This window comes from Pygoscelis adeliae, unplaced genomic scaffold, assembly GCF_000699105.1.
Source record: "Pygoscelis adeliae isolate BGI_AS28 unplaced genomic scaffold, ASM69910v1 Scaffold14, whole genome shotgun sequence".
Classification (NCBI taxonomy): Eukaryota; Metazoa; Chordata; class Aves; order Sphenisciformes; family Spheniscidae; genus Pygoscelis; species Pygoscelis adeliae.
In genome coordinates, this window is record NW_008825109.1 from 1,423,521 (window position 1) to 1,447,739 (window position 24,219).

The following is a 24,219-nucleotide window of genomic DNA, read 5'->3' on the forward strand; positions in this document are numbered from 1 at the left end:
AGTGACATATGCACCTCCACAGGTAAACTATTATTTGAATTCCATACCTTCCTGGTCACATTGAAAGAAAAATATAAAATAGTACTTCTTCCTGAGAGAAAATGTGTTTCACAATATTCCTAGGAATAAGTATCTCTTTATATTGTTCAAAGTGTGATAGAAAACAACCACTTAATAGAACGGTTACAGAATATGCAGAGACAAGCTCAATACCGTACCAAAGTCAATCTTATTAGGTATCTTCTCACCATGGAACAATTAGCTGTGTGTCCAACAGCCTAAAGCAACTCACAAAATCAACTTTTGCCCCCTTTTGCAGGTAAAGTGATTTGCTCTGTAGCATACATGAGAACCTCTGAGCTATGCTCAAGCTCTGAGTGGCTTACATGGGTTTAGTATTGTTCCAGGACGTGTTCAAGCGCCAACCTGCCAGATGATCAGGTATTAATAATAATCAAGACTCCCCTTAATGATTTACAGCTGGCCAGAAACTTAAATGTTTGGGATAGGGACCTCACTACTGCAATGCATACATTTGCCACTTCAGAATTAGATTCATACAGTGTGCTCTGCCTGAAGCTATACCTTGGAAGGACTCAGTAATTTAAGCTGGTTTAGAAACTAAGAAGTTGACTGTTAAGCAGTGCATCCAGATGTCAGTATACTACACTAATGCACTATGACCCGCACTAGCTTCCTCCTCATTTTCAGGTAAAATTTACGGTACTTCTTTTCAACCTAGAAAACCTTAAGTGATGCTGAACATGCCCACATAAGTGACAGTTTTTCCTCTCCGAGAGAGCCACTGTAACTGTCTATTCAAATCAAAAGGTAACAGAAAAAACCACACCTTAGAAAAGCATATTTAATGTTGGAAGAAGAAAGGAGAAAGCAGAGATAGCATCCTGCTATAGCAGTATACCACTGAAATAGGAGCTCATTGTAATGAGTCAGGAACACGAGGGATCAAATCCCAGTTGCAAGTCTGAGTAAACCAGACTTGACAGCTATCTTACACAGTCCAGCTTGTGTACCTTGTCATGCCAATAGAGCTCAATTGATTAGAAATGAAATGAAAGATGTGAGCCCTCAGCTTTCATTTCTTCTAGTCTCCATTCTGGAAAAGCTCTTCAGGATAAACTGTAAGCCTTATACTTCTTGAGACTGTAGTGAAGGGAAGTGTTATGTTCAGATAGCTTGTGGTATTTTAAAGTTCACTTATTTGGTTACCCAATCCTGTATGTGTGTGGGAAGAAAGAAGTAAGTTGTTGAATTAGCATATAACTTGCTAGGTCTATTTGGAAGAATTGTCTAAGATTCAATAGTTGTAACTTCAACATTTCCTGAAAATACGAGTATCTCTAAACAACACCAGAATGAATAAAGAATGTTTTCGAGTGTAACTGTGTCTACTGGTTGCTTGTTTTGCTTTCCCACAGTACGGGAACTTCTTGCAGACTCTCCCACAAAGATTCTCTGGTACCTAATAAAAGGAGAACCAATGTGGCTCTCCTACATGACAAGCTCTGTCATGTAGGCTTTCTTAACAACCTGATTTCGCTGCAGGAATTTTATTGCTTCTGAAATCCTTACTCCTGTGTGAAAGTTTGTTCAAAATGGCTTCCAGGCCCAGCAGTTACAAAGACAGAGGCTGACAGAGGATGCTCACGTAAACCTTGTTTCTTTAGAAAGCCAAGCTAAAAGCACTCGCGTAACAGGCAAGCAGTGAGGACCGTCCAAATGCACTGGATGAGGCTGCCTCTCGTACAATTTCTGGCCAATGAGACCAGGACTAACTAAACTGTCTTCTTGACTGATTTTTTTAGCTTGCTTCTACAACACGTATGCCAAAACAACAAAAATAGCAAAAAATCCTGTCCATAGGTCAGTGAAAGTTCTGGATACATTCCTACCACTGATCTACGTAGGTCTGTTGCTATAGGGACTTGTGAAGATTTTGGAGAACAGGGATTTTCATATGGAAATCAATTGCATAGTGAAGATGGAATAAGGTGCAGAACTGTGGAGTCTGGCTCCTTATGTCTAGGCCTGTCTTTCTGCAGTCTCTCTCCTCTGTATCAGGTAGCTCATCAGCTTGACCTCTGATCAGCTAGCGAGCTCCATCCAGGGTGTGGTATTTCAGGACATCGGAAAAGTTACAGACCTATGCACGAGGCAAGCATGCACTCGTAGGCTCTGTTGTAGCCTAATTCTGCAGCCCTAGAAGTTTCAGATGAAAAGAGTTTTGCAAGTTATAGGGAGAAAAAAGAAACTTAAATAGAGTGGTATAAGTGGACAGTAAGAGCACATGAAGCACTCTCAGAGCCTTCCATAAATACAAAACCACAAAGTTTGAACTGATTTAATTTTAAAGCTTGGAAAGCAGTAAATTCGGCTGCCATTTTAAAAGTTGCAGATGCTCAGACTTAGAATGGGGTGCAATAAGGTACAAAGAGAAGAGCTCTTCAAAGCTGTGCTTAGGAGCACTGTCATATGTGACTGACAACCACCTTATAAAATATTAAGTTATTTTGGATAGTAATGTGGAAAAAATGATTAGAATAAACACTGAGATGTCTAAAAATAGTACGTTATAGAAACTGTGGGGCTTTTTTTTTTGTTTTCAATGTGAAAGCCAACTACATATCAAAAGTATAACTGTTTTCAGTTTATGCTTGAATCTATACTCTAAATTAAACTCATACAAATATGTTTTTCTTTTTTATACTTAGACTTGAGGATCAAAATCTGAATATATAATAAGGAGAAACTATGTAAATCTGGCTGAATTAAATTTCCATGTTTGGAAGTACAAGGCTTGTGTGGTTACGTGTCTACCATAAAAAGGGAAAAAGAATCACTCTTCTTCCACATTCCCATCCCTTCCCCAAACAAGCAACCCCCTGCAATGACATTCCTGTCTTGAATGCTAATTTGCAAGAAAAATGAAGTTTGAGGGGGGAAAACTACTCAGGAGTGCATGCTGAATTCAGTGAATAATTTCCACTGAGAAGCTTGAAAAACTAGGAGAAATATTAAGACTTTTTGGGGTGTTTTCTAAGGAAACCTTGATATTTGTTATTTAACTGATGTATTTGTGTGTGCATATATACATACATACTTTCTTAAAGAAAAAAACATAAAACATGGAAAAGTTTAAGGTACCTTAGCCACCTCCAGACAGGGAGAAAAAGAGAGTGAGAGAAAGAATGCAAGAGAGAGAGGATAGAGAGAACATGGGGAAAAAAGAAAGAGAATAAATACTGCCTCTGGAAGCCTCAGAATTGCAAGCTGTTGGAGGCTGAGAGAGAATTATTAGGAAGCATCACTGTGTACTTATTACAGTCCTTCCTGGGCTTCTCGTGTGGTTGCTGCTTTCTGCACCCCTGGTGTCCCCACAGACTGTCAGTGCATTCAGAGCCACTGGTGTACGGACAGTGACTGCCTTAGCGGAAGGAGAGCACGTGATGGGCGGCAGGGCTCTCCCAGCCTCGCAGAAGAGGACGCACCAGGGAGAGAGGAGAAGGGTTGAAGAGGGAAGATGAGACCACTCCCAGAACCACTGTCATGCTTTGCCCTCCAGGAGTTGAGAGGGATGAAGATGATTCCTCTCCTCTCCTCCAAAACCTCCTGGGTAGGCTGTGGTTGCTGCTGCAGACAATATAATGTGCTATTTGGTCCTTTCTTTCAACCCATTACTCTGACAGCAGATAATGTAACAAAACTTTCTCTAGTTGGCCCCAAACAAATGATGTGGTTTTTTTTCCCCCTGCAATATCTAATAATTTGAAAATCTGCCTTCTCAGTAGAGGCCCAAGTTATTGTTCTTTTCTTTAATTAAGAAAATCTACCATTTGTCTAACTCCATTAACAAAAACAACGGAAGTGAGCCTACATACTTTAAAATCATTTTGAGATGGCAACAGAAGAAAAACCAAGAAAATGTGCCCCTCCATTACTCCTCAAGAATAGGTAAGAAAAAGTTGCAATCAGCTTTGCTTACCAGAGATTGTCTACACTGGTCAACTCTTGTAAAGAAAATTCAGTCTCAGATTTTGGCCATAAGAAATGTTACTGGAACTAAATATATATATATGTATAAATCTTAAATGCATATTATATATATGTAAAGATGAGTCAATTGTATTTAAGTTTTCCACCCCAAATACTTATTTTGTGTGAACTTTTGGTGGCTTTAGATGCAGTTCTTTGGTGTGTTAGTGCTTTTAGTACTGCATCTGGCCCTATGCAAGGCTTCAAAATAATTTCAGAAATGTAAATGAGTCTTTTGTTAGAACCTGGAATAGACAATTTCCCTATGGGCTAAATGATTTACTTTTTTTTTTTAGGTACTGCTATACAATTTTAACTGTAACTCTATGTAGTAGAACTTTTGGCATTATTCCAATTTCCTCTAACAACAGCATCAAATATTTTTTCAATTGGAAATTACTCAGAATCGTGATGATTTCTCTTAGTCTGTCTGAAATGAGACAAAAGGCTTATTTTGCATAGGGCACAAAACAGATGTTGATAATGTTTGGTTACCACCAGTCTTGTCTGGACTTCAAACAGATGACCTGGAAGTGAGAGGTCTTACATCTCATTAATAATAATACAAGCTGTCAAATCCCCATGACCCAGTGTGTTCCTTAGCACAGGGCAGTAAGTCAATACACTCAACACACTACCAAGAAGTCTGGATAGAGGGCTTATCACATTAAGTCCTCAAGCCAATGTGGACTAGCTACCCATACTGGCTTGGATGGAAGATCAGCTCTTGTTTAGCAATAGTAATACTGCCTTCTAGAAATATTTCTACACTGAAGCTCAGGGTTGCTAAAAGTCAGGGCAGTATTGGGGTGCTGCGTCTCACTCAAACATTCCTGGCACATTTGCACTGGGGGGGGTTTCCTTCCACCTAGAGACAGATGCGTAAGAAGAAGGGAAGATTCTGTAGTGAAGGTTAAGATATGTTACGACTAAGATGCATTAAAAGCAGTTAGTGGCTTTCCTTGGGTTTATTTGGATGAGTTGCTCAATCTCCTTGTATAATGGAGTGAATAATACATATTTATTCTTGCAAGACTGTTGTGAGGCTGTATTTCACCATGGCTTATGAGGAAATCAGATTCTGAGTTGACTGAGCCCATGCAAGTAACCAGACAGATGCCTGCCAAAGCCTTTTGTCTTCCTAAAATAACCCAAAGCCTCATATCCTTATTTCCTTTTTTCTTTCTAGAAACTACTCTTTTGAGAGTAGCAAAAGACTTCGTCAGGGATACTTTGCTTGGCTGAGGCCTATTTGCTGTTGCCACCAGCCATATGACCAAATAGATGAAACGTGCTCCGGTTACAGAACATGTATCTTTCAAAAATGTCATTAAGGCTAAATTCTGCTCTCTTGTGCGTACAAACAATTCTCAGCAAGTCAACTGCAACTTCACAACAAAGAGAAGAGAATGTATTTCTAAAATGTAAAATTCATAAAACCTGAGTAGTTCAACATTTATTGTTTTTTTTTTTTTATGACCTATTTCAGTGCAAGATCAGTGCTTTAAAAAAAAAAAAGGTTGGGGAAAGAATATTAATTATCTATTAAAACATATTTCCCTTTGAGGATGCCAGCTTACAATATTAGAATACTTCCACATATTTTTCATTTTGAAAAAATCACCTACTAAGCAGAAGACAAACTGTTAGCAAATTTGCATTCTCAGGCTCTTAAGAGAAAAGGTAAGTATTTAAGAGCCCTACTGCAGCATTAGAAAATCGAAAAGGAAAAGAAAAGGAGAAGAGTTAGTAATATCAACTCACTACAGTGGATTTGATTGTATTACCCACAGGTTCACAATATATTAGAAAACTGTTAAAATTGACTGGGACATCTCAATCATTAGTTCTAACAGAGATGTGACTTGCCTCTTGAAGTGAACAGTCTGGGAAGAAAAGGAGCTAAAACTGAAACAGAAAAATGTAAAATATTTTAATAAGTAAATGCTAAAACAAGAACAACATCTTTTGATAACTCATACTGTAAGACAGTTAAAATACTGCTTTAGTTAAAAATCTGGACGCAAACTTAGAAGTCATAATTCTAAGACCATAATAACATGGAATCTGATTTTTATATTTTATTAAAATGTTACTTAATATAATGAAATCTGACCAACTGCCATTGCAACATATGGAATACTATTATTATATAATAAAAATATTCAGACTATAATTATTTAAAAATTCTCCATCCCATATGTAATTTATCAAAGTGAACTTTACATTGATTTGTGCCACATGGTTGATGACAAACTATAAAAAGTCTCTGGAACAAAAGGTATGTACAGATAACTTTGTATGAACAGTCTCAATCTGTTTCAAACTTTCCTTTTTTTTAGTTTTAACTTCACAAATTGAAATACTGCAATATTTATATTCTCTTAGTTAAAAGTCTTTTAAAACCTAAGGTCTCGTCTTTTTAAAAAGTGCTTTAGTTTCACGGAATAAACAACGTTAAATTGTTTTAGTTAAATGTGGACAATCTTAAATCAATTTAAACCTGGTTTATAATGATTTTGTTTAATTCCTATCCCTTATGGAGACAATCCAAATCATTGTAAACCAGGTTTAAATTGATTTAAGCTTTAAAGTTAAATTGGAGGCATATCTGAATATAGAAATTCCTATGTATCATTCCACTCTGAACAGTAACTAGATATAAATGATGCTGTGATATACCATAACTTGATATATCTCAAAGACTTCCAGATCACATACACTGAGTCTACATAACTCTTTAAAATTAGACAGGAACGGACAGTGTGGCTTTATTGGGACCTGCTCTTCAGAGTTGTCAGAGGTTGTTCTAACCTTCTTGGGCATAAAACCCACCTTCCTTGCCTACTGCTTTTCTCGATTTCAGTTACTGGACTCAAGTTTCAGAGTCACATTGTATAAACTGAAAACCGTGGAAAGCAGTGGCAGCATTATATGCAAAATCATGCAAATTCATGAGGCAAAACAGAGGGTATGGAGGCACTCAGGTTTTTTTCACTGATTGGTAAAATTTACAGAAGACACATATGATACCGTGTGTGACCATTAACTCTCAAAATCATTTCCGCTCCAAAAATGAGCAAGAGTCAAGTAGCAAAGGCTGCAGTTAATCTGATAGTAAAAATGAGGTAGTGGAACGTGGGTTCTTTTTGAGAAGCTCACAGTTTTTGGTACGCATATAGCAGCATTACCACATCACCTCACCACACTTGGAGGTGCCTTGCTTGCCCTGTTAGTGTTGATAAGGAACACAAAGGCTGATTTCTGACACTGTTAGGACAGCTGTCCCGTCAATATTTCAGAAGTTAATTTGTTCCAATTTCTATAATTTCTAACACCGACAATATCTCCCAATTTCTACAAACTGTAAAAGGAAAGGACTAGAATTACTGTGCCATGTTCTGAAGGAGCAGGGGTTGTCATATATGTAGTGATCTCTAGTAAAAGGGTACATTGCACATAAGTACTTACGGATGCACTGAAATACCAGGTTTTTGCAGAGGGGCGTAGCTATAGGGATTGTATTGCATCGGTGTGTTTGAACAAAATGGCAGTGTTGGGGCATACGTAAGAACTTCATAGCTGACTGAGATTTGCCAGACTGGGCAAGAATTTTTCATGTCCACTTTGCAGTTCTAATCAATATTTGAATGTAATTGCATATTGCAGCCTTTAAACTATAGCAACTGTATGCATATTTAGTTGGAAGCACTGTTCTTAGATATAAGAACTTAGCCAAAGCAGTGTCGAGTTTTCCTTCTAAAGGAGGAAGGGACACTGATCAAATTATCCCACTAATGGTCCTGCTTGACGCACTCTTTTATTGACTTAAGACAACAGTGTCTCAGCAATGGTTACCTGCAGACTGAGAAAGCAGGCAGATTGACATATTAACTGTGATAATCATATACCGAAGGTTGTTCCCAAATAAAAGCATATACTTCCTCCCTCAGCTCTGCTCTAGTTTCAAAGTATGAGACTGAATTTCATGTAGGCATTTTTTGCTTTTGTTTATTTGTTTGTTTTGTTTTGTTTTTATCATCTATTTATAATCTTCTCTTTGCTACACATTTCCACTTTGTCATCAGAAGAAAGTGCAGGAGCAAAGGTAGCTATTCTAGAAATTCAATCATGCAGAAAAAAAACCCTGAGACATCACAAAACTTCCCCTTAGTGGAGTAATTTAATAAAGTTATTTTAAAAATATAAAAATTTCATAGTGCATTTCACAGTCCTTACATTTTTATCTCGTCTGAGAGGAGAGTGCATTTTCAACTTTCCACATGCCTTTCTTTCCAGACTACGTCCCCAGGAAAGGTACTATTGCAGACAGAACTGTAACAGAACCTGCTAGAAAATGGGTAAAACTGTGACCTCACTGCATACCTTGACACAGGGAGAAAGGACCAGAAAGGATCTCTCATGTACGTTTTTACAGAGGATTCATTCCCAGCTCATCTGCTAACTAACTAAGTTCATAGCTTGGTTACAGTTTCATTCCTTCTTAGACCCTATTTACAACAGGCAACTTTTTCCCTCGCTGTGACAGATGGGTTGAGATACTGCAGATCCCCCTTAACTCCATCAGTGAGAGAAGTGGGTGCCAACAGGAGCGCAGGTGTCTCTCCACAAGCTGCGTGGCACTTGCGATCAGGTCATGAACGCGCACAGCCACACTCTGACTCAAAACCCTAAGTTACAGAATTAGTCCGCATTTCCATTTTAACCATAAAAAAGAGACGTTCCCACAGTGGTTTTACAGAATTCTCAACAAGTCACAGGCAGTAATAAGAGCACTTGAGGTATTGCTATTTCTCGCATCTCTGCTGAAAGACTGTGCAATGGGCACATGCTTTGTAATCGGTTCCCCTAGTTCACAGAAGTAGGACATCATATTAAATCTAAAAGACAAAGAATCTGTTTGTACTGTAATTGTATACTTAGCTCTCAATATTAAGACACTAACCACAAAGGTTAAGAACTAACAAGTTTAAAAGAGCCTTTTGGCTCATATCTTAATTGTAATGAAAAACATAATTACCTGCAAGGTTGTCAATCTCTTTCTCTTGGAGCAGGCTAACAGCATCATCATCTCCTTCCAGCATAAGCTCTGTTTCTGCATTCTGATTTACCACAGCTTGACTTCGGAAAGTTTTCTTTGACTTCACTACATCCTCTTCGGTGCCTAAAAAAAAGTTACAAATGATGTGAATTTAGCTGAATAATATTTTAAATATAAAACAACCACAGTTAAGTAGTAAAAAAATACAGTATAAATCAACTTTATTGAAAAAGGGAAGGAACATTTTCAAAAACTTTATCAACATTTACAAAATATGCAGCCTTATTCTGTCTTTCAGAATATCTCTCGAATAAAATACAAACTGTTTCACAGAGACTCTCCTGCTTTTAATAATTGCTATTTGCTTTATTTTCAGTGTTGTTCCATTAGTTTTCCAACTGCAAGACATTCAGCAGAATCTCTCTTGGGTTCCTGGTGTCCTGACTCTGACTGACCTCTGAGAGCTCAAACCACCTAGTCTAAATAAAGGAGTTGCTTTTGGGAATTCAAAATCTGTTATGATTTTCATCTTAGAGATAGGAGGGACAGGATGGTGAAGTAGGAGATGGGTTATCTCAACAGAGAGTAACAACAAGGTAGGCTATGCAGAGATTCAGAAAAGACCAAAAAAGGACAAGCACAGCGAGGGAACTTTGGTGTGCGTCTGTGTGTGTGTTTTTAAGGAGCACAATAAAAATGTTGGTGTATGGACATGTTGCAATTATCTCAAAGGACTTCACAGGAACATCTTAGCCTTCTTGCCTACAGTTGACTTTTTTCTATTCAGACTGATGGTTCCTTATGGCAGGAGATCTTACATCTTACATTTTGGGAAGGTCCTACTAGCGCTTGCCAGAGTTTATTTGCATGAGGTAAGAAATTAAACATAGTGTGGTCAAATGATAGTAGCTTTCATATCATAAATAGCTTTCATGTACTGTTGTGACATCTTCACGGTGTTTCTTTCTTAGATGGGGAGAGGTCATTAGTTTTGTTTGCAGTACTACAGACTTAGGAGAGAAAGCTTTCTGTTTTTTTTCCTAAACAGAAAACCCTGCCCCTTCACCTTGGATCCTACAAGATACGGGCATCTGCAGTTCTGCCAACCAAGAAATAAAACCCAGACTTAATCTCTCCTTTCTGTATGATAATTTGAAGATTTGCTTACTACTAAGCTACAGAACAATGAGTGAAATCTGAGCAAAACCAGGCACGTGTGGATTTTGTTTGTCTTCCATAATGCCTGAATTTCACATGATGAATACTGTTATGGCAGATGTAAAATCACGAGGTAAAGCTGAATATAAGACTCGTGGGCTCGTATTAATACAGGACAACTAAAAGGAATACAGTAAGCAGATAGGTTAGTGAAGATAGATGCATGGAATGGAACTGATGTGTCAGGCAGTTTTGTTATTACAAACAGTGGGGAAAGTGTTATGATTTTATCTCCTACTCTTATATGAGTCTTTTAATTAGTTTGTGCACAGGAGAGTCAATCCATATAAATAAAAATGCTGGAGGCATATTCTTCTGTTAGTGTTTGAAGATCACTGTTAGCATGCCACTTGATATCGGACTCCACCACAGGCTGAGACAATCGCATGTTTTACATTGCCTAATATTAACCTTTTGTATACTATTGCTATTATCCCAATTGCTATTTCTGAAACTACAGAGCAGGTAAAGCCAAACAAGTAAGCAAAACCCCATTTTTTTTCACCAAGCCCAAAATCAAGGACAGCATCTCTAATCTTCCTATTTGTTGCTCTCTCCATTAGGACCATACTGATATTGATAGCAATTAAGACAGTATCAATGCCGATATATACTAATATACTGCATTTTGCTGTGTTCAGTTATTAGGCTGTGATCACTACCTCACTTGCATAGGTTACTACTTAGTACAACTAACTGTATTTATTCACCCAATTTAAAATTGAATCAAGTAACTAACAGGTGAAAAAGTTTTCAGTATTATGTCCAAGCTTAGGGGTTTTTGTTTGGTTTGATGGTTTTGTTTGTTTGTTTGTTTGGGGCTTTTTTGGTTTTTTTTCCTTCCTAATTCACAAAAAGGAGCAAGAATTGTAAAAGTTTGGAGAAACACAAAGGAGTAATGTGCTGTAACAGACCTTCAGTTTTATTACGTCAGAATTGTCCCGAGTATTTAAGTGGTAGATCAGGATCTTGCTCATTACACTTGTGTTTACTACAAGGGAGCTTAGCATCATTTGACGAAAGTAATAACTCCTGCTGTGAAGCATTTGACACTAAAGGAGACCAGGCCTGAGATGAACTAACACGGTGGAGGAAGGAAGCATGAAAATACTGTTCTCTTCCTTTTTGGTAGTTATAGTGAGTGTTGCGAAAGTTTCTGAGCTTTATAAAATGTGATAATCTTTAAATGAATAACTTCTAAAGTACTAATCTGGAGTAATCGTAAAGTCAACCATTTCTGTAGTAACTGATTAGATTAGTGACAGTTCTTTAGAATTATTTATGCATGAAGATATATTTTTAAAATTACAAGGAAAAAAAGTTCTGAGCCCCAAATTATTACTAACACTTAAAATGCATCAGAAGAACCTGAAGTTTAGTGTATTTTAAATCCCTTGTGATTAGGGTTCCAGTTACCAGATTACAGAAATATTGCCATATACGTAAGAAACATGGTAGAGTAGAAGGCATTAAATTAGTTTGGCAAATTTGGAGCTTAGCAGCAAGACAAATGTTTCTAAAATCCATTCTGGTTTATAATATTAAACACACATTTATCTAAAAGAAATATAGTAAATGATGCTTCTTTGTCTTGATGGAAAAAAGCTCTGGTTTGGCTGTTGTTTAAATTTATCACTTTGTTGAGTGCGCCTCAGTTTTGCTGTACTGAGGTGTACATTTATCTAAATGAAAGTGTATGAGACCCAGAGTTGCCCTTCAATCACTATATCCTTTATGAATTAGAGTTCCATTTATCAAAATTACAGCAAGAAGAGTAAGGTCTCACAGGGCTGTCTCATTACAAGGCTTGTAAACACTGTCCTTACAAAGAAATGGTTTAACACCTAACAAATCAAAAACTGATTGGGAATAGAATTTATTTGAGATCATCTATCTTTGGAAGACGTGCTGTACTGAGTGCACTTTGTGGCCTTTCTACCCATTCATCAAGAAATTAACAAGCGAATACCACAGACCACCAGATCTCCTTGAATCCTGAAATGTGAAATATGTTCAAAACAGATCTGTCACAGATGTTCTATTTTTATATTTCAAGACAACTTCAAAAAGGTTTTAAAATAAGAGAACTTCTCCAAATAAAAGTAAAAAGAAAAACAACTTGTCTCTTTAAAACCAGACAACAAACTGAATAAAAAATTATGACATAAAACTATGTCTAGTATTGTTAACAATGATATAAAAAGGAGACATGAATAAATGAATACTTGATATTTCAGCATGTTTGAAAAAAATCAAAACTCAAATTATTTTTTCAAAGCCCCACCAAAATTACTATGAAATTAATTTCATTTCCAGATATTTCATTTAAAACTCTTTTTAGGACACAAGAAGTTTGTATTTTAAAGACACAATACAGAATTGTATTAATGTCAGTTCCTAAGTCTAATTAGAAAATGTTTCAAATCCATTAAAACAGGAAAAAAATAAAATGAAACTAGATATAATTTCAAGAAAGCAACATTTTGACATTGGCGTGCACAGAACTGGAACTGGCAGATGCTACCAGTTCTCGTCCTTAACAAGCTCCTTCTTAAGGGATATTTTTCTAGACTGGGATTTGGAAAGAAGCCTTGAAATAAGCAGCTAAGTATTTCTTAAAACTACATTTTGCAAAGAAGTTAAAGGCAATAAGTCACTCAGCTCACACTGAAGTCCAGCTGAAGTTGGTGCCTTAATTTCTTGAAACTTGAAGGCTCTGTCTTAAAGATATTTCAAGAGAATATATGTATAAGACTAGATAAGGTATTTAAAAAAAAAATCCATGTTTTATTACACCTGTTATAATCTCAATAATTTTTTTAAATGTGCATATTAAAAACTGGCTTTCTACAGTAGCTTCAGGGTAACTGAAAAGAGCTCATCTTTAAAAGAAATTAAAGAAACCAACCAGCTCTCCTCTACAAAACCCCAACTTCCACTAAAAGGTGTGTATTTTATGTGTCTGAAAGGTTATATGAGCTGCACAGTAAACTTGTACAGTATTGCCAAAAATTTACTAATCTCTCTTCCAGTAGCATTACTTTCCCTTAAACAGAAATTATTAAGCGACAAAAAAAACCCATACCGAAACCCCCACAAAACCCCAATAATTTCCCAGGAACAGGAGAATCTCATGTTATTTTGCAGCTACAGCCTCTAGAAGTATTTAATACAGGCAATATTTAAACAATTTTTTGGGGGGTTTATTGTAACATCTGAATTTTTGCCTCTCTATTTTCAGTTAGATCAATAAATTCCTTGTTGGGTTCTATAGGTCACAAAAGGTTCTAGAGATGCAATCTAAATTTCAAAGATACTGTAAGTGTCCAAACCCACAAAACCATCCCTAAATAAAATTTTTAAATTAGCGATACAAACATAATATATTGTTGATTACATTTATGTCCATGTATGCTTATTTTATTAGACATTACACTAATTACTATGATTTAGTTGAACACAAGAAGGGAGTTTTCAGTTCTCTCCTCACTTCTATCCATTTATTATATACTCAAATACAGCGTTTTAAATTTTTCTCTTTGTATCTAGTATAAAATGAGGTAAAAGTATGTCTAATTTTAAGAAAAGTTTGCTTGGTCATACTGTAACCAACAAAAGGAGACTACTGCTTCTTATAAAGTTGTTTCCATAGTTTACTTCAACGAATTACTGATAAGGCAATTTATGCAGTGAGCGCTCTTTGATCTTTGAAGAGAGATGGCAGAATGGAAAGTTAACCTCATTTTAATGTTACCTAAATATACTGACAGGAAATTCTAATGTTTCCAAACATCTGGAAATCTGCTTCATGGGATGGTGTTCTTCTTTTCTATAAGAAAGCTTTTTCATATATTGTCTTTTACAGTTTTATGTGGCTTCTAAAGGAGCATTTTGACATAAGTAAAGTCTGTTCTCTTTACAGTAAAATGCTGCATTTAATTAAAACCTCTCTTTTATAGCAGCTAAAGTACAGTTTTTGTGAAGCTTAGCTCTCCTCAGAAACTTTTAAGGGTAAAGTTGCTTTTTCTCTTTACAGATCGCTGGTATGTACTGCTCTGTAGAATGCTGCTTTTGTTGCCAAATTTTAATCACCTAAGGTAGTTTTTAATATTTTATTAAATAAAGGAATTCAGAATTAGTTCCTCACAAGAGGCTACCTGGTAGGTCATGATGTGAACCATGAAATTATATCACAGCTAAAATACAATTTACGGACAGAGTTTGAAAGAGCTAAGCTTTTTCTTGGAAGAGATTTTTTTGTTTATTGTACAAACTGTAACTTTTACAGGAAGACTCAACCTTATGTGTGCACAGAATTAAAATGCAACACTATTATCTACCTTTTTTGTTCATTCAACATTATTAATAGTTGAAAATACTTATTAAAATGTTTCACGAGATAATCTTTCTGCTTTATATATTCTAACAGTTTAATCCCCTGCTTTCATTGCTAATCTTTGCTAACTTGATTAGGCACCGGGACCCTCGCAGCCGTCACAGTTATGGACAGCAACTGCTTGGGAGTCTAAACTGAACTCTACGAAACCTGGTAAGATTACATGGTGACCGCTCCACCCCAGCCTAGTATCTTTCTGCACGGCTACAGAGCCAGCCCTCCTAGGGCTGCGTTCACTCCATGGGAGACATGCACCAGATACCCCTGGGTCTGCTCAAGAGACCGGCCTTCTGGCTTTGAGTAGCAGAGCGGTGCTGGCATATCATGATGAACTGTCCCCACCTGTGTCTGCTAGAGTTGTTATTTAAATTGCAATGTGTTTCTGGAACTGGCAGCTTTGACTGGCATATAATTTAGTTTCCCCAGAGAATCAGAGAAGTGACTGTTATTAAAGGAAGGCTGGTTTTAATAGATTTAATAAAAACCAGAGGAATCTAAATCATATTTTCATTATTAAGGATCTTTGAAGAAATGAGGGAGAAAACCTATGAAAATTGCGTAGAAATTAAAAATTGCATACATTTGTATCGGAAATTACTTCCATCAACAGTAAAACCAAATCACATTTTTGTTTTCTATAATAGATAAATACCTGAAAATTTAATCATAGACATTCCAGACATTTTTCTCCAATTTTTATACCTAATGTCCGACCAAATGATCTTTATGTGACTCATTTGTAAATAAATACTTTATTGTTGTATGCATTTTCCTCTTAAAAATTCTCAGCTGTTTTGCATCGTAAAAATGAGACTGATGCAAACTATACCAAAGAGGAGACCGAGAATATGGGCAAGGCCAAAATTAACAGGTTTCTCAGATGAGGTTGAGGGTTTTTTAAACAATAAATACTTGTAGTTAGAGTCAAAGTGTTGTATATTAATATAAAAGGTCCTACACAAAATAAAGATGAAGTTACCATGTTCGACACTCATTATTTTTGTTGTTTATAGATAGGAAAACTGAGGTTCAGAGTGGTTATGAAATAAATTTTTAGAAGTTGTCAATATTATATTTATTTGAGATTTCGGGTGTTCTGAGCACGTGAGAAAGGATCCTGCACTGATTCAGCACTGATCATAAACGGCCAGTGGGTGACAGAGCCAGATATACCCAGTCCAGCAAATGTTACAAGGCATTTTCAGGCTCCTGAAGGGCAGTCTTCATTCTGAGTGGAACCAGAAGTCATCCTTCTAACAGGAACTTAAACCAGTCAAATGTTTATATTTGGATTAAGATGTAGTTTGCCACTGTAACTTGTACACACAAGAATGGATTCATATTTCATGACTGATGACCTTTACAAATCCCTGTCAGTTTGAAATGCAGCCTCTCGGTGTATACTGTAGTTTGATAAATTGCAGAAAGAAACTGAATTTTCTGATATGCTGTGGATCACTTAAACAGGCAAAGATGATACACAAGAAAAATAATTAAGAGCAATAAAATTTTCCTAACTGTGTTTCCAGCCATTTTACAGAAGTACAGTAATAGCTGAGAGGAAAATAACTACATCACACCAACAGTTATTGCTCAGTGGAAAGGACATCAAGGACACTTGCAAGTAAGAGAATTGGATCAATATTAACGCGATTTTCATTTCATGCTTCCCCAACTCCAGTAAGCTGACAATATACTCTGATTATGTGAACTGCTCTGAGTAACATAGAAAAGGTTATTAGAGCAAGAGGTGGAAATGGAATGCACTTTTTATATTGACAGGTCTGCTAATAGAGTGTACTGATTTTCAAAGCCATGCAATGCATTTTCACAATTTGGTTTTGACAGCAAAAAGGAATTTCATTTATCCTTAATTCAAAATATTCACATGTAAGCAAAGGTTTCTTAAGACAGGCCACTGAAGAGGATAATCAAACTATTTCAATATAAAAATGTAATTAACAAGGTAAGAAGCAAAAGGTGATTGAATTTAAGTATGTATGACATGATAATGAAATAATGAAATAATTCTGCTAAACGAGGCATTCTATGCTTTTGAAACAGAATCTGATAAAACATTTTTAACATAACATATAAGTGAAAAATACATCATGTCTCAACATTCAGGTCTGGATTTTGTCTTGAAAGTTTTAGATAAGTTTTGAGTTTGAAATACCTAACCCAAGCACACATTCTGCAGGAAAAGCCATGTTCTGACTCTATCTGCTTGCAGAGCCTAAAGACAGGATCAAAGTTGTCGGACTTCTAAAGAGGCACTCCCTGCACTGAGGAATTGTGCCCACGTATGCTAGCCTCAATTTTGCTTCCTGCTCATAAAAAATTCTAATTGAAAAGGCTAACAATGATAAAGTCTCAGGAAGAAATGAAACGCTTTTTAGAAATACAAACACTTGGTATATGCTAGCAGGCCAATGGTAACGCACTGGCATGTGAGAAACATGATCGATCTCACCTCCCATACAGGGGTATTCTGCACCAACATTTCTAAACCTTACCTAACATTTAAAAATTAGAACATTCAAACCATAAGACTGCTCCAAACCCCAACATTTTTAAAAAGAAAGACACAGCTGTAGTATTGTGGTCTGTCTTCTGTTTTTTTAATTCTCCCTCTTTGTGGCCAAAGCAGGGGCGATTATGTCTGCTAGAAGGCAACTTTGTCCCTCACCACTTAAGCTGTTCCTATCAGACCCAAACAAGATCAGCTCTTTGAGAACAGGCACTGTACAGAGACATGATGGGACAGCTAAAAAATTCATTCTCTAGTGCAGAGAATGAATGTGTAGGAAGTAAATTTAAAATTATTTTATAGTAGCTATCATAATTCCAGTAGTTAGGTAACTCTCTTAATTTCTATTGAGACTACTTACTTAGAGCAGAAAGCCTCAACAGCTCATGATCAGTGCTTCTGATCATTTGCCAACATGTCTGAAATGATTTTTGCTTTCTGGAATGGTAATCTTTTCAAATGAAATTTTGCTCTTTTTGAGACATACAGAAGGAACATCTTATGCAGTCTTTACACAGGCAAAATCTCCTACACATGACATAATGTCTTCTGTAACTGTTTCTTAAAAGGATTGTCCCCGTTATATATAAATAATAAATTTGTCAATATAATAATGTCATTAGAACCTCTAGATTTACTCTCCATTACATTGTCTTTTACTGTGCAATTCCAACTGTTTCAGTGTGCTGCACTGTTTTTTTTTTTTTCTGTGCAAATTTCATTTTCCTCACATAGATCACCACATCTTTAGAACTGGCATACATCATTTTCACTTCAGCAGCAACAGTAATTGGTGGGAGGAACTGTTTCTATTTCTGCGTAGATCAATGCCTATAGCAACACCAGACAAAGGGCAGCGCCCACAGGATATACACATTTGTGAGGCAGCAGTGTGGCCTTAACACTGGGATATTTGTGTTTAACTCTCAGCTCTACTAAGGGACTATGCTCTAGTAGCAACAGGCAGTACTTCTGTTTGGGCCAGGCTGTTGTAAAAACGTGAGCTCCTAGTTCCTGAACCTAAAACACAATTATTTATCAAATTAAAATCAAAGCTTTGCTATTTGCTTGATTGGGGCCAGAATTTTACTTTTTTTTTTTTAAACAAAAATAGCTGCAGTTATAAAACATCTTTGTTTCATACAGGCTAGCAGATGAAAAGCAAAACAGTAGCAGTACACAAGACATCACTGAGATAAAGCAGAGTCTGAGGGCCTATTACTAAAACAGCTCAATGAGGTCATCTACAAGACTTTCATTATTTTGTCTCTGAAACAGAGTGTCCTAGGTAGAAAGCCTGTGTGTATATTAAGGAGAGCTAACTCACAACTTAGCAGCAGTTGGCAGTAAAGAAAAAAGGAGAGCAGTATTTTATTTCACCTTCCATTGAGCTGCTGCGTGGGGTCTATGGTGTCTTTCATTCTGCTTTGCGAAGATCGCAAGGGAGTGCAAACCTTCCATGTAACTGCAGGGATACTTGTAAAATTACTGCATTTATGTTAAACTTGCAAGCACTGGCAATACTATTTTCCATTCAGTCTGGACCTGATATGCTATTTAGACAACATGATCAGCTTTTTTGAAGGCATGGGATTGAATGACTTGTGCTATATGGCAAAAGAGACACCAGTAAAACACTCTCCAAGCATTATGCATAGTCCTTTCAGCTGGGAAAATACATCTACTGTAGACGATGTTCAGGGCTTTACACAAATACACTGGGAGATATATTCTTTAGGCATACAATAAGGATGCGAAAAAAGTCGTGTCATGATGTAGCATACATGATATGAAAAAAAAATTAAATTTGAACTGGAAACATGCATAATATGCTGGCTGATAGAATTTTTAACAAGGTGTCTTCCTTGTCATTCTGGTTAGTGGTATATTTGAGAACTTTTCTATAAAATGCATTTGGCTTTTAATACAGTGCTTTCACGACATGTTTCTACACCCCTGCCTGTAGCTTGCACAATGCTGAAACTCATTCTTCCAGTTTGTTTCACTACACTCGTACTTTTGGTGTGTGTTTCAAAGCCAATGCTATAAAACGAGCAACATAAAATAAGTGGTATTGAAGAACTCACTGTACTTGTAGAGATATGGAATAGCCAGTGCACATATACTTGGTTTCACATATACTTGCACATACATCTTGGTTTCTTGTGCACAAATCTTACTATTTACATAAAACCTCTATGATAATTTTAATGTGATATAATAGAAATGCATTTTCTGTGATAAATGTGAAGTAGTGCAATTTAAAAAGATGAGTAGAAATACTTTGGTATATTAAAAGACACGTTGTCTCTGAAAATGAATTCCTTTATTTTTGTAATCTATACATAGCGATTCCATGTGCTTTGTGAAAGACAAGGAATCACCTATATTGAAGAGATTCCCACAATCTGCCTCTGTCAACTTAACCCATCTTTACCTTGCAAGTAGCCCAGAGGCTCTCAGAAACCTGAGCCCATTGCCTGAAAGCCTATCATGCCTCCTACTGGCTGTCAGAAAGAGTGGGAGAGTAAAGGTTTTTTAAATCTATAACCTAAATCTATGGTCTCCTAATTCTAGGCTGCAATGGTTGCAGCACTGCTGAAATAATGGCCCTTCATTCCAGCCACGTGCTTGGCAGGCTGTCCTAGCCAGGTCTTCAGAAAACAGCTTCCTCTGTACAGGCAGAAGGGGAACTTCACCTTTCATTTTTAGACCCATTTGGTCCAGCTTTGGCTTCTTTACTCAGGTGTTGGTGTTATTAAACACCTTTTTCCCTTAACAAATGATACGTATCTCCACTTACTCATATACAAATTGGAGGTGGAGAACGAAGTCCTGCAGTCAAGAAGACACCAAGAATTAGAAAAGTGGAGAAAATTTTAAAATGGACTATTTTGTGCTTTTAACTATAGCCGAAGCAGATTTGAAGTGCTGTTCCTCCTTAACATGGAGTCTTAAAGCATAGAAAATAGGAGGTAAGAAAAGCACATAGTAACACCTGAGTCCCAAGAGCTACATTCACCCAGCTGTGAAAGCTGTCCTGAAGGACTATTATTAGACCTTCACGGACAGAATGTTCTTGCAAAATGTTTCTATGAGATGCACTGAATATACACGGGTCAATAACTTCTATTTCTTTGTCAGTTAGCGATAGAACTGATTTAATAGAACAAATACACCCTTCCTTCACATGGGTTTGAAACACTTCACATCATAGTAATTTACTGTTTTTGGTAAGTAAATTAATTTGGCAGAACAGACAGACAACATGTATTCTTTTCACATGAAAATATAATGGTGGAAGGGAGGAAAATGCAGCTAGAATTCTAAGACTGGCAATGGTTGCGATTTTTAAGTCTTAGGAATGGTTTTGCAGGCCAATTTGATTACTTCAGGAACATTCCAGAGTCATACGCTTTCAGATGAAGAAGTGAGAAACAGAAGTAGTTATGTTAACTGCTGGTAAAAAGCCAGAAAGTTCTGCAGTAAAATCTATTAGCTTAGATCTATAATAGCAGCTAAAATCCAGGTCATGCCAGATAACCTGAAAATCTCAGAGGAAAGGCATTTGAAACCCAACAGAGGTTTTGAGGGGGAAAAAAGAGTTTTCATACCCTATGTGGATCTGAGAAAAGCTTGAATTAGAGTCAAGATAGAGATCCTGACATTCAAGATTTGAGGAAATCATTAGAAAAAATTGACTATTTCATGAATTGGTACTTAAAACTTATTATAAAGCTGCTATGAAAATTCCTACGCTAGAAATAGCATATAATAGGGAGCAGATATTTAGAGACTGCAAAGGACTGATAGGATGCAATTGCAACTCATTTACGTTACCTAGTCGGACAGCAGAAGCTCAGACACTAAGTGTTCAATACAATTCAGCACAATAGTGCTCAGTACTCTACCTAAGTAAATTCCATTACAGTTTATACCTTGAAGGTGTCTTTCATTACATTACAGTGGGTAATGAAAGAGGATCATTATAATAGTAGATATATTTAATGAGAATATATTTATGATTTGGGGGGGGGCTAAGAAGTTACATCTAGTGTTTTAGATTTAATTATTCTCACAATTAGGATTTTGCTTTGCAAATCCTTCTAGTAATAGCTAATGTAAGCTCTTATTCCTCGACTTTCTTTAAACAAATTTCATTTTCATCTGTATCTGACAATTACCATGTAAAATATGAAGAGCACACAATTATCATGTCATATTTCCCCTAAAACCCTATGAGGATGAAATATTTGGAATTTTATTTGGAGAAGCAGTGGATGGCACTGTTGGGCTACAATTATAAGGCTGTAGATGCAAATCTTAAATTGCTATGCTTAAAAAAAATACACAGATTTTTCACGACTCCTTCAGGCACACAATTTGGATGTAAACTCTTTCATAGTACATTGGAGATTTCACAATCAGATGTGGAAGTTAGTTCATATACTGAAAGGATGCTGTGTAATAGGCGTATTATTTTAGGTGCTCCAAGTGAAGCAGAATGGTTTACACGCTTGTCTCATACCTGGCAGCATGATCACATTTAGACTAAAGAACAAGGAGGACTTACTTGATGACACATGGAAGGATTGTTATGGATTAATTTAATGACTGCATACATATTCTTAAAATGCTCACCCCTGAACATACATGTGTTTTCTATCCATAAAGTGGATGCTATTTCTTAAAACTGCTCACAATTAATTGTCAACTTGTGTTTACTTACAGACTAAAATTAAGCATGCATGAATGGGGTGAGGGAACAGGGTTTCTTTTTAGTCAAGGGCTTTTGTTCTTTAGTTTCTCTTCTACATTCATACTTAAGACATTACTTAAATAAATATGAGTTTGGGAAGTTGTCTTAGATAAGGGTCATCACCTGCATTTCCCCAGAGCAACGTATTTTATGATATTGTGTGTGTTACTAATTTTCAGGATACTGTATTAACTAAGTAAAAAAAAAAAGACTATGAAAAACATTTTTGTGGCTCATGTAGTCACAACAAACTCAATTTCAGTAATAATAAAAATTATACTGTCCATGAGCAAATTGATATTACAACTGTTTTATGATGATCCATACCTGTTCAACATCCTCATTAATGATCTGGATGATGGGGCAGAGTGTACCCTCAGCAAGTTTGCACATGACATGAAACTGGGAGGAGTGGCTGATATGCCAGAGGGTCGTGCTGGCATCCAGAGGGACCTTGACAGGCTGGAGAAATGGGCTGACAGGAACATCATGAAGTTCAACAAGGGGAACTGCAAAATCCTGCACTTGGGGAGGAACAACCCCAAACACCAGTATATGCTGGGGGCCACCCAGCTGGAAAGCAGCTCTGCAAAAAAGGACCTGGGGTCCTGGTGGACAACAATATGACCATGGGCCAGCAATGTGCCCCTGCTGCAAAGGTTAATGGTATCCTGGGCTGCATTAGGCAAAGCATTGCCAGCAGGTCAAGGGATGTGATCCTTCCCCTCTACTCAGCACTGGTGAGGCCACAACTGGAGTGCTGTGTCCAGTTCTGGGCTCCCCAGTACAAGAGAGATATGGACATACTGGAGACAGTCTAACAAAGGGCCATGAAGATGATTAAGGGACTGAAGCATCTCTCATACGTGGAAAGGCTGAGAGAGCTGGGACTGTTCAGCCTAGAGAAGAGAAGGCTCAGGGGGGTAGGCTATCCTACTTAGATTTATCCATTGATAGCCTATAATGATGTAGGCTACATCATCATAGGCTATCAATGTACATAAGTTCCTGAAGGCAGGGTGTAAAGAGGATGGAGCCAGTTTCCTTTCAGTGACAGGACAAGAGGCAATGGGCACAAACTGAAACAGAGGAGGTTCCCTCTGAACATTAGGAAACACTTTTTGACTCTGATGGTGACCAACCACCGGCACAGGTTGCCCAGGGAGGCTGTGGAGTCTCCACCCTTGGAGATACTCAAAAGCTGCCTAGAGATGGTCCTGGGCAACCTGCTCTAGGTTGCCTTGTTTGAGCAGGTCCCTTCCAACCTCAACCATTCTGTAATTCTGTGATATGTAAATCTGCACTTCCTCAAAAAGTTTTATGAAGATTTAAGTAACTTGTTGAGGATTGCATTTCTAGTATCAATCAAATGTTTCTGCTCTGTTTTGGTTTTACGTCCATGAGAAATTACATAAGAAGATCAGTCTTGAACATTGAGATATAAGTAATCTAGGGTTTTAAAAATATTACTGTTTTGGCAACAATTATAAGAATCACAGAATCCTTAAGGCTGGAAGGCACCTCTGGAGATTGTCTAGTCCAACCCTCTGCCCAAAGCAGGGTCAGTTAAGGCAGGCTGCCCAGGACCTTGGCAAGCTGGGTTTTCAGTATTTCCAAGGATGGAGACTACACAACTTCTCTGGACAACCTGTTCCATTGTTTGACCACCATTACAGTAAAAAAACCCCCACCTTTTTCTTATGTTTAAATAGAATGTTCTGTATTTCAGTTTGTGCCTGTTGTCTCTTGTCCTGTCACTGGGCACCACTGAGAAGAGTCTGACACCATCTTCTTCATTCTCTCTCAACAAGTATTTATACACAACTATATGGCCTCCTTGAGCCTCCTCCTTGCTGGGCTAAACAAAGAATATCTAAAGAATACCTGGATCAGTTTAGAAGTAAAAGTAAATGTAAAAGAAGCCTACAAAAAGATCTACTAACTCAACTCCTCTATATATGAAATATAGAAAGCAATATTTCATAGACAAAACTGAAAGCATAATTTGGTCTTTAATCTCTTACACGGTACATATAGAATGCTCTCACCGCAGATACACCTAGAAAAATAACTGTTTTTTATGTATCTAGTGGGCCTGCTAGCAAAACTCTGATAAGTGATGATCCAGTATCAGTTGTCTTCAATTTGCTTTCAGTTTTGCGTTAGTTACTGAAAAAATACTGCTTTCTTAAAGATAGTTC

The 24,219-nt window shown here is 37.0% G+C and overlaps 1 protein-coding gene across 1 annotated transcript in view; it reads right to left on the minus strand.

The window, feature by feature from the left end:
- Positions 1–8,809: 8,809 nt before the first annotated feature.
- Positions 8,810–24,219, minus strand: part of NBEA (neurobeachin) — a 180,865-nt gene continuing 165,455 nt past the window's right edge. Inside the window, exons 25-26 of the mRNA XM_009327857.1 lie at positions 9,095–9,238; positions 8,810–8,922 (exon numbers count right to left, since the gene is read on the minus strand). Of these exons, the coding sequence (XP_009326132.1) occupies positions 8,810–8,922; positions 9,095–9,238 (257 nt within the window). The remainder of the gene's footprint in view (positions 8,923–9,094; positions 9,239–24,219) is intronic.